We start from the raw sequence: 12237 nt of genomic DNA, 5'->3' as shown, positions 1-12237 counted from the left end.
GCTCCGGCCGGGCTCCTGCGTCTGTCCGGGCGCGGCCCGGCGCCGCCTCTGAGCTCGCGGTGTCCTCGTCCTGCTGGGGTCGGACCCAGTTCCAGGCCCCGCGTCGCCGGCCTCCCCGCCAGCCCGGCCCAGCCAGCAGAGCTCCTCGGGGCAGCGCTCCCGGCAGCGCGGCAGGGCTGAGGCCGGCGCTGCCCTCCCTTCAAAAGCAGGAGAGAAAGTTTGCGGCGGCCCCTTCGGGAGGGCCCCGTGGGTTGCCCAGGCCGAGCCCAGGGGCTAGACCGCGGCCCGGACCTCCGGCGGCCGGCAGATCTGGGCCGGGCTGGACAGGCCCGGGCAGGGCCGCGGGAGCCGGAGGAGGGCTGGCGCGGGGCTGCGCCCCGGGCCAGCCCTCAGGGCGCCGGGATGGAAGTTGGAGCCGCTTCCTCTGGATCCAGGCCCTCCCCCGGCCCTCTGGCGCGGGGATATGGGCGCTGTGTCCGTCCCAGGCCCTTAGGGCCGCGCACTGGGGCTGGGAGGGGGCCGTGTGGGTGCCGCTCGGGAGGCCACCCCACTCTCTTGGGCCTCCTCTGCCTCCCCCTCGCAGGGCCTCTCCAGGGTCAGCCCGCTTCCCTGGGAGGCTTCCGACTGCTTCCTGGATACTCTGGGGCCTGGTGTGCACCGTAGCTGGGGGCGGCAGGGCTGATTAGGAGCTGCCTTGGGGAAGGGGGAGCAGGGCTCCAGGGAGGTCCATAGTCGCTGTGAGATTCCAGGTGCAGCCCGGGAAAGGCGGATGAGAGGGGCACCAGTGACTAACTGGAGACTGGAACTGCCCTGGCTCATCTGTGGGGTGCTGGGGCCACGCCCCTTGAAAGAAAGGGGTGTGTATGTTGGGGGGAGGATGTGGACAGTGCCTCTGCCCCCTGATCCTGTGCTCCTGCACCTCGTTCCATGCTGAGGAGGGTTCTCTGGGTCTGGGCGGGAGGGTGGGGCTCAGCCTTTGCTCCTCTGGCCCTTGCTGAGCTCACCCCAGGTACCCCCAGCTCCCTTCTGGTTTGGGATGTGCAGGAAGACCAGGTGTTGCACCAGGCAGCCAAGACTCTGCCACGCCTTTGAGGAGCACCCAGTTCCATACAAGAGGCTGACCAGAAAACCAATGATTCTGCTTCAGGGCCCAACAAGGGCGTTTCAGGCAGAGGACAGCATGGACTGAGTGCTGGCAAACCCCTGTGTGGCTGAGGTGTGTGCTTTGGGGGTGGGGATTAAGTGAGGTGCCTTGGACAAAGAAGACAGCCCTTTTTCTGGCTTTCTGTGGCTTTCAGGTCGTTGCCTGCATGTTTTTACCCACCAGAAAGGTTCCCGTGTCTAGATCATTTGTCCAGCTGGAGAAGACACCGCCTTGAGGGAAGGCAGAGTGGTGGGCACTTAGTTTCTGAGAGCAGGACTCTAATACTCCCAGGTCCTGGTTCCCTAGAACCGGTCTGATGGGAGAATGGGACATCTCAGGATCAACTCCCTGGGCCTCTGTTGGGGGAAATGGAGTGACAGGGGCAGCTCTCTGTCCTGCTTGATAATGGGGCACCACGGGGCAGAATGGCAGTGTCTTCTTTATTCCTCCATGCCCCAATCTATGTGAATCCTAGAAAGATTCAGAGTGAGGGCCGTGGGGCTAGGATTCTGAGTGAGGGCCTTTGTTTCTCAGGGTGTGGAGGACTGGTGGTGGGACTGGCTGGGAGAGGGACAGAGGGGGGACCTTGCTCTCTCCATGTTCTGCTGGATGGATCAGTCCATCCTGTCCAGGAGTGGAGCCCCACTGTGGCAGGCCTGTCTGCCTCTGTCCCGGACTCCATCTCTCTGGCTCACCCTCAGTCCACATACCCAATACAGTTCAACTTCTCCCTCCCCAGTGTGGCGCTGATTGGGATCCAGCACTGCCCACTTCCCATGCTGGGAACCTGCAGTCATTCCCACTGCCTCCACTGCATGGTCCAGCAGATTCTACCCCCAAGCCTTTGCTCTTGCTGCTCCCTGCCCCCAGCCCAGCATGATCCTCTCCAGCACCCAGGCTGCTTTGGATTGAATGCATTTTTTCTTGGGCAGACCAGAGGCATGTGGGAGTCGAGCCCCAGCAGGTCTGCTGGCCTTCCAGGTCTCTGTGGGAGCCTGGGATTCTGTCCCTGTCCTGCCGGGACTAGCTGGGTGACCTTGGGTCTATCTGAGCCCTGGGCCCTGTATCTCTAAGATAGGGGGAGTGACTTAGATGTCTTTGCTGGCCCTTGGGAGATGATAGGCATAAGGGACCCAGCCCTGGATTCTGGATCCCCCTTTTCCTGGCAGGCAGCCCTATATGCCTGGCCTGTTCCTTCCCTTCCGGCCAGCCTCTGTTGCGGGGAGGGGGAGTAGGCCCAGGGACAGGCATGAGTTTGGATAGTGGCTTCTTCATCTGGGTCCCTCCTGTTTAATATAAAAAGTAGGGCCCATAATTGCATTAAGACATGTATAATTATCCCAGAGGAGGGGAGAGCCCAGCCCCTGGTAATTGCAGGTCTGCTTTGAACTGATAAACGGTGAGTGATTCATGTTTTCTTTGGAGTTCACATGCACTCAGCTTTTAGCTCAGGCCCCGCTGCCACTGAGAGGAGCCTGTTTTTGGGCTCCTGAGCTGGGGGTAGAGAGTAGGGGGCTGGTAACTCCTCTCCTGGCTACCAGCAGAGGTCTCTGGTGGCTGTAGTTCTTTGAGGCTATGTCTGGGCAGAGATCTCAAGGAAAGGCAGCTGATAGCCTGATGGGAGGGTCTTGTAAGGCAGCACAACCTGGTTCTTTTGCTGGTGAGATCCTGGATAATGCCTCTCAATTCCTGAGCCTCAGTGTCCCCACCTGAGCAGTGGGTGTAGGCATTCATTGGGGAGCGAAGGGGAGTGAAGACACAGTGAGGAAGCAGGTTCTGTTCTGCCCTGTACCCATTCATTTATTCTTTCATTCATTCACAAGTATTATGAAGTCAGCTTTGGGGATACCGTGGCAAACCACAGAGCGAGGCCGTGCTCTCAGAAAACTGCCATTCTACTGGGGAGAGAGTCTGGGAACAATAAATAACAAAACCATTAGCATGTCTTGTGCTGCAAATTCAAATGGGCTGACTGGTTGTGAGGGAGCAGCTGCTGCCTTTAGCTAACAGGTCAGGGGAGGCAGCTGAGACCAAGCAGGAGTGTGGAGGCAGGGGAGGGAAGCACCTCAGGATAGAGGATGGCAAGTCCAAGGGCTTGGAGGAGGGTAGACATGGAGGCCTAGAGACCGCTGGGCCTTGTTCGACAGCCAGGCCTTGTTTGACAGCCAGCCACTACAGTGGCCAACCTGGACCTCAGCTTCCCCACCTGTAAAATGGGGCTGCCAGGCCATATTAGGGGAATTGGCTGGGAGCAAAGGATGTGCGTGGACCTGGCCAGCACCTGCCTGCAGACAGGGCTCAGCATCTCTGTGGTCATTCTCCAGCCAGGAGTAGGGTGAGAGGCTCCAGCACATCTGGCAGAGCCAGGCAGGATTCCTACTGGCATGGAGAGGGTACTCCTGCTGATGGCACCTTGTAGGAGTGCCTTGTCCTTCTCCATTTCATCCATGAGAGAGTAGCCATTATCCCCATTTTATAAATGGGGAAATAGAGACTGGGAAAGAGGAGTGACCCCCCCCACCCCCACCTTAGGGCTGCATGGCTACAGCTACAGAGTCTGAATTTAACCCTGTGCCTTACTGCCAACCTCTAGGCTGAGAGAAGATGAGACTTTTCCAGAGGAAGGGGGGCTATGGCAGGATTTGGGGGCTGGCGACTTCACATGCAGTTTAGAAAAGTGGCCCAGGCTACTGTGTGGAGACTGGGCTGTGGGTGTACTTGAGTGGAGGGGGCCAAGTGCTATGGTCATCTAGGTGGGAGAGGGGTGGGCAGCTCGGGGGAGATTTAGGGAGTGAGTGTGCCATGAGGGTGGTATCTGTGAGTAGGACTATCCAGATCCTGCAAGGGAGCATATATCCCCAGACCCTTGGGCAGAGGTTGGAGCTGAGGCAGGGTTTGTCCCTTAGGGCAAGCTCTGAATCAGGAGGTGATGGTTCCCAGTCTAGACCCTAAACCCTCACCCATCTCCTTGTTCTTGAGTCCATTTCTCTCCTCCGCCTGGCGGATGATGGCAGGCCTAGGCAGGCGTTCATGGAAAATCTGGTGGCCAGGCAGGTGTCCTTTGCTGCATGTGGGGGTCACAAGGCTTGATCACAGCATCCCTTGTAGGGGAGGTGTCTTCTCTGCACCTCTGACTTCTCTAGGGTTAGATCATGCCCCTGGAGGTGTAGGGTGGGCAGGCACACTAGAGAGCTCGTGAGATGGCATGTAAGTGTGTCTGCCTTCCGAGGGGTGAGGCCTTGCCCACACTCATACCCTCTTCCTCTTTTTCCCTATAGGGCTGAGGCTCCAGACCCCATGAGGCACATCCCTGCAGGACCTAAGCGCCTCAGCCAGATGCCCGGGCCCGCCATGCCGCTCACACATCTGAGCCCACAGGTGCTCCTGCTTCTCCTGCTGCTGGGGGTTGTGCAGGCAGTGGCAGGTGTGCCTAGGGTGGGCGGGGGTCAGCAGCCCACCTTCCGCACCTTTGCTGCCAGTGACTGGGGCCTCACACACCTGGTAGTCCATGAGCAGACAGGTGAGGTATATGTGGGTGCAGTGAACCGCATTTACAAGCTGTCGGGGAACCTGACGCTGCTGCGGGCCCATGTGACGGGCCCTGTGGAAGACAATGAGAAGTGCTACCCACCCCCCAGTGTGCAGTCATGCCCACACGGCCTGGGCAGCACCGACAACGTCAACAAGTTGCTGCTCCTGGACTACGCCGCCAACCGCCTCCTGGCCTGTGGCAGTGCTTCCCAAGGAATCTGCCAGTTCCTGCGGCTGGATGACCTCTTCAAGCTGGGTGAGCCCCACCACCGCAAGGAACACTACCTGTCAAGTGTGCGTGAGGCAGGCAGTATGGCAGGCGTGCTAATCGCTGGGCCACCGGGCCAGGCCCAGGCCAAGCTCTTTGTGGGCACACCCATCGACGGCAAGTCTGAGTACTTCCCTACGCTGTCCAGCCGCCGGCTCATGGCCAACGAGGAGGATGCCGACATGTTCAGCTTTGTGTACCAGGATGAGTTTGTGTCATCGCAGCTCAAGATCCCCTCAGACACACTGTCCAAGTTCCCGGCCTTTGACATCTACTATGTGTACAGCTTCCGCAGTGAGCAGTTTGTGTACTACCTCACCCTGCAGCTGGACACACAGCTGACCTCACCTGACGCTGCTGGTGAGCACTTCTTCACCTCTAAGATTGTGCGGCTGTGTGTGGATGACCCCAAGTTCTACTCGTATGTTGAGTTCCCCATCGGCTGTGAGCAGGCGGGGGTGGAGTACCGTCTGGTGCAGGACGCTTACTTGAGCCGGCCTGGCCGTGCCCTGGCCCACCAGCTGGGTCTGGCCGAAGATGAGGATGTGCTGTTCACTGTGTTCGCCCAGGGCCAGAAGAACCGCGTGAAGCCACCCAAGGAGTCGGTGCTGTGCCTGTTCACTCTCCGGGCCATCAAGGAGAAGATCAAGGAGCGTATCCAGTCCTGCTACCGTGGCGAGGGCAAGCTCTCGCTGCCCTGGCTGCTTAATAAGGAGCTAGGCTGCATTAACTCGGTGAGTAGGCCCCGTGGCGTTGTGGAGGGCTGCCCCCGTCCTGCCAGCCTCACATAATTAGCAGTCTTGGCCCCATGCGACCTTCTGAAACAGTAACAGAAATGCCAAGCGTATGCCCATGTAGTACTTGCCCTGTTCCAGATCCTAATACTGGCCCATTGTCTCCCAGAGGGTTGGGGCTGCCCCCATGGTGTTGGCCGTGGAGACTCCTCCCAAGCCTGCACTGTCCTGTTCCTTTAGGAGACACAGGGACCACATGCCTGGCACTGTTCCGGGTGCTTGCCAGCCCCATCAAGTCTCCATTGTACAGATGAGATCTCTGAGGCTCAGAGAGGTGAGGTGACTTGCCTAGGGTCATAGCCAACCAGTAAGAGGCAGAGCTGGAACCAGACTAGCATCGGGTGGGCCCCAGACACCGACTCCCCCACAGTCCCCTGTCAGGAAGCTCTGTTCACTCTTGTCTTGGCCACGTGTCTGCCCTCTGGGCTTCTCTGCCCTTACCCGGCAATGGGAGCTAACAACACCAGCCCTGACTTTGGGTGTCCTGAGTGCGCAGGTGCTGGGTGCTCAGTAGCTGGCAGCTGTAGCTCCCTTTTCTAGGCCGTGATAGGGCAGGCCTGGGGCCAGCTGCTTTTTGGGGAGCATCTTGTATATGCAGCCTGGTAGTAGGAACCACTATTTTTCTGAGGATGACCCCAGGCTTAGAGGGGAACTTTTTCAGGGTGGCAAGTGAAAAAGCCAGGACTTCACCTAGGTCAGGGACTTGCAGATCTAGTCCTCAGCCCCACTGTTGCTGCCTAGGACTGGCTGGGTGGCCCCTCGGGCAAGCCCATCCTCTCTCTAGCCTCGGTTTTGCCATGTCTCTACTGGGAGTGACACTGTTTTGTCTTCAGAGCAGGGTGAGACAGTGAGGATTCCCTTAGCCCTTCTCACATGCAGTGCAGTGGGGGGCTTCATGACAGGGCCATCCTCCACATCAAGGCCCTGGGTGCACTAGGCAGATGCTTGTCCATCCTCGGCCTTTCAAGGAAGGCGTTTTATGTCCGTTGTGTGGCTAGAAAAACTGAGGCTTGGAAGGGCAGTGCCTGTTGAAGTCACATTGTGTGGTTTGCAGGCCTTTGCCCATGGCCAGGTCTGCCCCTTCCCTGGGCATCGTTCCCACTTCTTTCTCACATCCCCTTTATTCCCTCTTGCCCATGATGCCCTTGGCCAGGTCCCTGTCCTGGGGCCACTCCAGGACCCTGGCTCAGCCCCGATCTTGCCTCTCCACCTATTCTTGCCTTCTGGCTCCCAGCTTGGTGGCCCTACCTCATTTGCAACCTCTCTCCCTGAAAACCTCAAGACAACCAGCCTGCTGCCAGGAAGACCAGCTGTTCCCCTTTTGTTCACCTAGAACCTGCCTATTCACCCTGCCCTCCTTCTCGTGGGGGAGCACCACCCCTCCATTCCCGGTCACTTGGTCTTCTGCGGAACCTCACACTATTGATTGTTTTTTATACCTCAGTCACCTCCTAAGCTGGGCCCCTCCCTTTGTCTTTTTGGTGTGACCCCTGTCTCCTGTCTTGACTAAACCCTTCCTGTGCCTCACAACTCCCTGGCGGCTATCCCCTGCCTCTCTGTGGCCATTTCTGGTGTATCGGGCTTGGCTCCCTGGCTGGTTGTTTCTTGGCCTTTCCCTAGGCTGCTTCCTTCACTCCTCCCCAACCCCGGGTTGGGTGTGGGTCGTTTATGTGGTGTGTGTGTGAGAAATGGGTCCAGCCCTGGTCCTGTCTGGGCCTCAGGCGGCTTCAAGGAACCTTGATTTCTCAATCTATCAAATGGGTCCAGGAGTCCTTGATACCGTAGATCTGTGCACGTGGTGCCCTGAGTCATGGCCCCTCTGTGTGGCCGTGTGCTTGCCTCTGAGGACCTGCTGTGGGCCTCTCCAGTTAGTGGAGCTGGCCGGTCCTGACTGTGAAGTCCCCACTCTGCGGGAGGTGTTCAGGACAGGTGGACAGCCCAGGGCCTGACCTTTCCCCTCCTACAGCCCCTGCAGATCGATGACGACTTCTGTGGGCAGGACTTCAACCAGCCGCTTGGGGGCACAGTTACCATTGAGGGCATGCCCCTATTCGTGGACAAGGAGGATGGTCTGACTGCGGTGGCTGCCTACAACTATCAGGACCGCACCGTGGTGTTCACCGGCACTCGCAGTGGCCGCATCCGAAAGGTCGGGCCTGGGTTGGGGGTGCGGTGATGGGGTGGATGGAGCTGGGGCAGGAGACAGCATTGCTCTGTGACTGGAAGGTCAGATACAGTGTATGAGGAGGTGGGTGCGCCTCCCCTGTGCCAGGCCTGATGACCGCCGGGGCTCAGGCAAGGGGCCTGAGCGGACCCCAGCACCCCCTGCCTGCCTTTCCTTGCTCCTCTCATGGGGCTCTGTTGTGTTGTACACTGCAAAGGCCCTGTGTGGGCATCTGAGGATCTGAGGGTGGATCAGGGCTTGTGAGGGCCCTGGCCACTCTGCCATCCCCCCATTGCTTGGAGGTGCTGGCCTTGATCTCTTAGGACACAGGGTGACTTGAGAAGGCTGTGTGTGGGCGGTGGGAGCAGGCATGCCTGCCCAAGCCCCCTCCCCTCCTGGGGATCCAGTATCTGCTGAGGCAGCACTGTGCTGTGCAGGAGGCCCCCGCCCTGCAAGGAGGTAGCAAGGCCAAGGGCAGGGCAAGGGTAGTGCCCCGCACCCGCCACTGGCTGGTGCAAGGGGAGTTACTGCTGAGTGACAGGCACCAGCTTCAGGGCCATTCCCGGGGTTCTCAGGGTGAGAGCTGGGGGTGCTGTGGGGCAGTGCCTGTCTGGTGTTTACAGGTTCCTTCTCACCAGCCATTGTTGGGCTGAGCAGAGCTGGATCCGTGAGAGCTTCCTGGAGGGGGCAAGTGAAGGCAGTCACCCTGTGGGTCAGGCCGACTTGGTGGGTAGTTGGGGACCACACCAGGGTAAGGCTGGCCTTCTGTGGAAGAAGTTCCTGGAGCAACTGTAGGGTGGGGGTTCATGGGAGCCCCAGAGGGTCAGTGCAGGGGCAGGGCCTGGTGGATGAAATAACAGCTGTCCTGAGGCCTGGTGCTGACACAGCTCCCCGCCATATACCCGTGGGTCAAGGCTGGGCCTGGAGCCAGCATGGGCCTTGCCTGCTCTCAGCCACCATGTAGAGTGTGCAGGAGGGGTCTCCCTGTCTCTCAATGGTGAATGCCCTGTGAATCATGTCCCACCACTCACAGGCTCTGTGACCTCTGAGAAGGGATACTCCCCCTACCCTCAAGCCAGGATGTGTGGGCTCTGGGCTGGGGTGACCTTGGAGCATTGGGGGTCCATCTGCTGACTGAAAGCCATCCTATGGTGCTGTGGGGGGTCTGCTCACAGCGACTGGGAGGCTGAGTGCCTGTCCACCTCTGGCCAGTGGGGGCGGTATGCAGGCCACTGCAGACCCCGTCACATTCTGTGCAAGCCCCTTGTGCTCTCAGAACCTATCTTGTGTAGTGACCCACCTCCACACCCCTTGGTCCTGGTGTTGGGGGTACTGCCTTCAGCATGAGTGTGGGACCTTTTTCCTTCTTAGGGATAGCGCCCCCACCTAGCATGCACTTCCTCTTCCTGCCCTAGGGAGGGCATGTGGGGATGGGGGAGCAGGGGAAAGGGCCAGCAGAGCCCCCTTGCATGTGTTATGCAGGTTTTGTTTGGCAGGGGCCAGAGAGCCTCCTCTTCAAGCAGGTCCACAGGTGAAGCCTCTTGGAGACATCCTACAGGGAGCCCCTTTTAATGGCTTGGTGGGCTGGTAAGCAGCTAGCTAAGGTGCTGTCTGTGCCCACAGGCCACCCTGTGAGGCTGGGAGAACAGGTTAGTCCGGCCCTGCTTCCTCTGCCTCCTCCTTACTCCTCTGCCCCAGGGCCATGTCTGGGTGGGGTCTGGGTGGGAGCTTTTGAGTCTAGTTGGTCCTGCTCTTCTCTCTCCCTGCCCAGTCCCCCAGAGGGGAAACTGAGGCCCAGTGTGTGGACTATGGAGTTGGGCTTGGGCCCATCCATGAGAATAGGCTTCATTGGGCATGGGGAAGCCACAGGCAAGATCCTCCTCCTCCTTTCCTCCTCCACCCCCATACCTGCCTCCCAGAGCCCTGTCCTGGGTACTGGCTCCTTCTACCCCTGGAGTCATTGGCTGGTCACCACACACTACACGTGAGTGGATGGTGCCTTTTCTGGGTGTGGGATCCGCCATGCCCAGCGGCTGCTGGCCTGGTGGTGGCAGTCTGTGAGTTGGGGAATTCTATCACGTTGGTTTTGAGGCTCTCCCATAGAGGCGTGCCCTTGCCTCACCCTTAGACCTGCCGCCTGCACTCCTTCTATCCACATCTACCTGCCTGAGTAGAGGGTATCTCTCAGGAGGCTGTCGCATTGTTGTTCACGTCTCCTAGCTGATTGTTCACAGCCCAGTCTCATACAAATGGCTCAGCATGGCATGGCCTCAGCTCTCCCGCCACCAGCTGTTTGATCTGGAGCTGACTGTCCAGCCTTTCTGAGCCACAGTTTCCCTGAGCACAGCGTGAGTAAGGGGAGAGGATGTACAGGCAGGCCCGGAACCTGACACGCTCCTGCTTCCACTCAGGACATGCAGAGAGTGTTCATGTGGTGGTGCCTCATGGGGCCCTCACAACAACCCTGTCATCTGCTTGACAGATGGGGAAACTGAGGCACATAGGTGGAAGCAGCACATGCCCACGATTACTGACTCCAGGGTCCTTACTTGTGACTTCAACCTCCCTCTCTTTTATGTAGGTCCTTGGAGAAAAGGAAATGGGGGCCCCTACCTCAGTGATCCTCTCTCTCTGAGTAGGCCTGGTGTTCAGGGCAGCCCATCACTCAGGAGTCCCCCATCGCCTGCTCCAGCCTAAGCCGCCAGCCTGCAGGGCTTTTTCTTTCCATAGCCCAGGACATCAGCTAGCAGCTGCCTGGGACCAGACCAGGCTTCGGCTCCTGTGGCCCAGCCTTCTTGCCCTGTCTGCCTCTCCACTTCCTCCAACCTGTGTGCCCTTGAGCCTCATATCCCACCCTGGGGTATGTCTGCTGGTGGGGGCTTGGAGCAGGGTGTGGCCAGGAGAAAAAGGTGCACCCCTTGTTTGCCCTTCGGCCAGAGTTCCAGTCCTACTCTGCCACCTCAGCTCTGTGACCTCTCCCAGGTCCCCATGCTAGGCCTTCAGCCTTGACTCACTTCAAAGGATGCGCTGCTCCCTGCTGGCACATGCCTGTTGGGCTGGAGCCCAGCTTGTGGCGAAGAATTGACTCTCACCTCATCCCTCCTTTATTGGAGGTGGGGGTGGCTGTGGTCCAGTGGCTGGGGCTAGGGCAGGAAGGGCCATTGGGTGCCCTCTGCTCAGCCCGGCTCAGCGTTGTGCTCCCACCTTCCTGCTTGGCTGCCTAGCTACCTCTCCTCTAGGACTTAGGAGGGCTGGGCCCTTCTTACCCTGGAGGCTGGCCCAGGCCTGGCCCCACCCTGTGAGTGCAGTAGGCACTGCCTCCTTGCCTTCTGCTCTCTGTCCTCGCCGTGGGGACTCTCACCCACTGTTGACCCAGGGGCAATGCCTGCTCTCTTGGACACACCCTGCCTTCTTCAGGCGTGGTCTTTTCTGGACTTTTAGGTAGCCACTGAGGAGCTCCAGAAATGAGTTGGGCCCAGGCCACACTACTCCAATTTATAATTTTAAAATTATAACCAATTAATTTAATACCTGTTAACTTTAGCTGCTTGGGCCTAGCTGGCGTGCCCCCTGATTCCCCTGCACTTCCCCAGAGGTCCAGCCCACCACTGGCTCCCCTACATAGGCAGCCTGTTCTCCTGAGCTGAAATCCCCCACAGAACCCCAACTCTACATGTAGCCCCTCAGAACCTTTTTCCCCTCCTGTGGCCTCCGGGGACCCCTTGGGCCTTGCAGGAGTTCCCAAGGATGGCTCCTGGTTTGAGTCTTTTGTAGTCAGGCCAGGTACCTTTGTGGGTGGGGAGAGAACAAGCCCTGGATTCCTTCCAGCTGGTGCCCACCCTGCCCCTCCTTAGCCCGTTGGCCTTCCATCCCTGATTCTCTGTTTTTTTGCAAAGCAAAGGCAGGGACAGTTCCAGCCCTGTGGGCCTGGGACGAGGGTTGCCGTGGGGCCAGCCCTGCAGGGATCCTGGGCTGAGGAATGCAGTGTTGCCCTTAGTGCAGCCCTGACTGCTCTAGTACCTGTGCCAGGTGGGAACGTGGGCCCCATCTGCCCAAGCATCTGGTATTTCTAGAGAATCTGGAAATCTGTATTTTGTGTGAGATCTCTTGATTATTGAGCGTTGGCAACTAATCCACATTTTTAGAAAGTATTGTTGGCCAACCCAGGCTTGTCGTGAGCCACCATTTTGTGGCCTGAGGATCTGGGCCATGGCATTGTGGGCCCCTAGGGTACCAGGCCTTGGTGTGGAGCCCAAGGTATAGTGGTACAGCTGGGCACTGGGGCTGGACCAGAGGTGAAGCCCCCTCTTCGCAGGTCCTCAGTTTCCTCTCCTCC

General features: G+C 58.8%; 1 protein-coding gene across 6 annotated transcripts in view; it reads left to right on the top strand.

Moving 5' to 3' along the window:
• Positions 1 to 12237, top strand: part of LOC105302825 (plexin-A1) — a 311386-nt gene that overhangs the window by 262293 nt on the left and 36856 nt on the right. For 4 of the 6 annotated variants that reach the window (XM_023520932.1, XM_023520931.1, XM_023520930.1 and 1 more), the window contains 2 exons: positions 4423 to 5677; positions 7704 to 7886. In XM_023520932.1, the coding sequence (XP_023376700.1) occupies positions 4423 to 5677; positions 7704 to 7886 (1438 nt within the window). Of the gene's footprint in view, positions 1 to 345; positions 388 to 1020; positions 1217 to 4420; positions 5678 to 7703; positions 7887 to 12237 lie in introns of those variants that run through there. The other 2 variants (XM_023520933.1, XM_023520934.1) reach the window with 2 other exon arrangements.

Source organism: Pteropus vampyrus, unplaced genomic scaffold (genome assembly GCF_000151845.1).
Source record: "Pteropus vampyrus isolate Shadow unplaced genomic scaffold, Pvam_2.0 Scaffold285, whole genome shotgun sequence".
Classification (NCBI taxonomy): Eukaryota; Metazoa; Chordata; class Mammalia; order Chiroptera; family Pteropodidae; genus Pteropus; species Pteropus vampyrus.
This window is presented reverse-complemented; position numbering and strand designations above follow the sequence as displayed.